Genomic DNA, 3,442 nt, shown 5'->3' on the forward strand with positions numbered 1-3,442 from the left:
AAAATGATAATGGATTTTATTGGAATCTTTCCATTGATGATCGACCAGTCTAGTTACATGCCTTTAAAGATTGAACTTAACAGTGTATATAAAGGCCGTATCAACTTGAGCCTGTGGTTTCGACTTCTATAAAATCTGAAGAACCTTTACAAGTAATTGAGTAATCGATTAAGTACTCGCATTGTTATGAAAGGAAGAAGGATGAAATAAAAATAAAAATTTATATTTATCTTATAAAGAAAACAATATTTTTTAATTGATTTGCAGAAGACCTTTCTTCTAAGTTTTTATTCAAGATATGCACTTTCAGTTGCAGATATCATAAATACAAATAAAATAAGACTAAACATCAAATACAACACTTCCTTTGGAACACAACGTATAATAAGTAGAAAAAAAAGCACTAATGTTTTTCGTAATTAAAAATAGCCTTTATTAAAACGTATTGCACTGAACGTGGCGTTTGATATCGACTAATCATGCCTCTGACGTCACGGAGTCAAAGGTTGATTTATATCATCCGAACGTTCGTCGGTATCTCGAACACACTTTTGCCTCGAGTTTCCAAGTAAGGAGTTTCTCTCGTTCTCCAAAATCGGCGAAAATGACACCCGTTCTGAAGTGGACTTTGATTTGACACTGAGTTCTGCTAAAAGATTCTGGAATGATATGTCTGGTGTAGGGGGCGTTAGTTTCACAAAGTTCGGAGGATACATCAAACCGCGCATGGCGAGACTGTATATTTCTGGTGACATCAAATGTTGTGTCCCGTAAAAACTGGAAACAGATGGTGTCTGTCCAAAAGTGCGCGCATTTCTACCTTGAATCTGAGAGTGATAAGCTTTGAATAAAAGATCTGTGTAGCTTTGAGGGGACGGGACGATCGGTCGGGGTCCTAGTGCCATCCCTGGGGTCGGGTACCCCATATAAGGGCTGTAAGGGTGACACTGCGGTCCAACCTTTTCCTTCTTTCTCCATTTCGCTCTGCGGTTTTGGAACCAAACCTGAATGAGATAAAAAGCTATTGTATATTTGAGTACCTTACAAAAGTCAAGTACAAATTTTGTTAAATAGTAAATAAAGTTTGATTCAGTTCTATTTCCATTTTTCTTTTGATCTATGTGCACTTTACTTCTTTAATATTTTTACTGAGAATGATATAATTTATTCCAGTCTATAAAGGACGCCCTAATGAAAAAGATCCTATTAAATTCGAAGTTTTTTCCTAAACACCTAAGTGGTTGTTGATATCTTAAATGTAGAACTTACACCTTGTTTAAACAGATCTAATTAAATTCCGAAAATGTTTTTAATATCACCACTATTCCTTCTGCAAACAAATTAATAATTCGAAGCGTCACATTGACAATGACTTTGATTGTTCGTAAATGGCGGTGACATGTTTGATTTTAAGTATCAATGTCCCTACAAATTCAAAATCATCCTCCATTACCGGCGTTTTTGGTACTTGAATGGAGTGTGGTTTTGTTCGACAGAGGGCCCTTGATTAGTTGAAGAGATGAGTTTGGTATATTAGTCATGGACAAGAGCGAATTTCTTCTGAAAAACTCTGGACGAAGGGAGCGTTTGAAAAGCTGTTTCAACAAGAGCAGGCGATCAAGAGGTTCCTGAAATATTATCTGTTTTTCATGCGTAAACATTCCATTTCATTGGGTTACTTTCCATTTAAACTCGGTCCTTTTAAGTGTGATTTTTAAACACAATATAATTTTAATCTAATTGTGATGTTTTTTAAAGTAGTCACTTTTTATCCAATTTAAACAAAATGCCATTATCTAGAAAACGAAATGTGATTTCTATCGGCCTTGTATTACAGTGATAGTCTTCAGAGAAAGCTTTTCATCTACACCGTTTAATAAAGTTCTTAAAACTCCATGCGTTTGACATGGATTAAAAAAAAAAGAAGGACGTTCAATTCAAATCATCTGAATTAAATTTCTAATGACATAGTAATGAAAAAATGTTTGAAATTTAATTTTTGTGTTGCCTACCGGTATGTAAAATAAAGTTTATGATATGAAAAAAAACGAATAAAAAGTAAGCGTAAACGTACCTGTACTCTTGCCTCGGTTAGATCTATTCTCATTGCTAGCTCCTCTCTGTAAAACATAAAAAAATTTTTTTTTTTTTTTTTCAATGTTATAATTTTGCATGTTAAACTTTTAATATAACATAATGGCATTGATATAACTTAACTCATTCGTCATTATTAAATAAAATATTATAAATAGGATTGAGATTAAAATGGCAAATACCTCCACATAACAAATGCGTTTTGCAAAAAACAATTCCCTACCTCATAAAAACATCGGGATAGTGTGTTTTCTGAAAAGCTCTCTCTAATTCCTCCAGTTGAAAGCTAGTAAATGTCGTCCTATAGCGTCGCTGTTTTCGTTTCCCATAATCCTCAAGATCCCGGTCTCCGTACAGTTCCGGATTGGACCGGAAGTCAATCGGAGAACCGTCTATTTGTACTCTCCTAGTTATATCTTCACCATCATTAGATGTGTCTTCACCAACACTCGGCGGCATTTCATATTTACGGTCACTTACTCCTGTCTCGTCCTTTATTACATTTATTTTTACATCCGGGGACTGGGGAAACGTGTTCAGTTTGAAATTCTGCTGAGCTTCATTGTCCTCTCCTTTTTCGTCATTGTTAGAGGCGTTGTCTGCAAGGTAAGATTTGTTGGTCATGTAAGAACAGATACTTGTGATCAGGGTATGATTATTTTTTGTTTGTTTATATGAAGACTATCTTTAATAAACCTCACTTAGCCAATGAAATGCTGTATCCTCCTGTTTTGAACGCATTCTCTTTATGATTTCTATCGTTATGATTGGTGAATTAAGAAGAAAACATATCATGTCAATTTCGTATTTACATCCACCCATTAAATTCTAAATGTACAACGTGATAGATGGATGGGGTGGTCTGCGTTCTTAAAAAAATACGATTGTTCGGATAACCTTGTCCTTTTCTTAGTTACAAGTTTTTCCGCGTAAATAAAATTCTCGTACATATATGTACATAATTACTCGAAAAATTGATTTTTTTGACAAGGTTATGGTAATTAAATTGGCATATAATTGGCCATTTGCAGCATCAGTTAAAATTTAATCGTAATGAGCAAATAAAGAAGCCTCTTGGATAATTTCTCAATAATTCTGTAAACACTAGTAGCCTTGTTACTGTTAGAATGACGGGAATTTATTTACACATTTCATTATAGGAAACGATTAATGCCCAACACTTACAGTTTTTTTTATTTGGAATATCAAATTTGGCTAATTATGGATGCTAGTTTGAATGCTTTTTATTTACAAATGAATAATTCATTTAATATGACTCGAGGTTTTCTGTGTAACAAGGAAAAAATCTTAAACAAATAATTAGGTATGTACTGACACAAGCTGCTAT

General features: G+C 33.9%; 1 protein-coding gene across 1 annotated transcript; it reads right to left on the reverse strand.

Moving 5' to 3' along the window:
• Positions 1–436: 436 nt before the first annotated feature.
• LOC133198336 (homeobox protein aristaless-like) lies at positions 437–2,718 on the reverse strand. Its single transcript, XM_061334444.1, has 3 exons — positions 2,318–2,718; positions 2,075–2,120; positions 437–1,004 (listed from the first exon to the last, which is right to left on the reverse strand). The coding sequence occupies exons 1-3, from the start codon at positions 2,716–2,718 to the stop codon at positions 492–494; spliced, it is 960 nt and encodes a 319-aa protein (XP_061190428.1). The 3' UTR covers positions 437–491.
• Positions 2,719–3,442: the final 724 nt, after the last annotated feature.

The sequence above is a fragment of the Saccostrea echinata genome, unplaced genomic scaffold (genome assembly GCF_033153115.1).
Source record: "Saccostrea echinata isolate AGI-Se365-2 ecotype Australia unplaced genomic scaffold, CSIRO_AGI_Sech_v1 ptg000001l, whole genome shotgun sequence".
Classification (NCBI taxonomy): domain Eukaryota; kingdom Metazoa; phylum Mollusca; class Bivalvia; order Ostreida; family Ostreidae; genus Saccostrea; species Saccostrea echinata.

What these genes read in the sequence shown, in the direction of transcription:
- LOC133198336 (XM_061334444.1), bottom strand. Translation starts at nt 2,718, where the DNA reads ATGACCAACAAATCTTACCTTGCAGACAACGCCTCTAACAATGACGAA. An exon ending in TATCCCGATGTTTTTATGAG is followed by an intron (nt 2,121 to 2,317) that starts GTAGGGAATTGT and finishes TATGTTTTACAG; the next exon opens with AGAGGAGCTAGCAATGAGAA. An exon ending in TAACCGAGGCAAGAGTACAG is followed by an intron (nt 1,005 to 2,074) that starts GTACGTTTACGC and finishes TATCTCATTCAG; the next exon opens with GTTTGGTTCCAAAACCGCAG.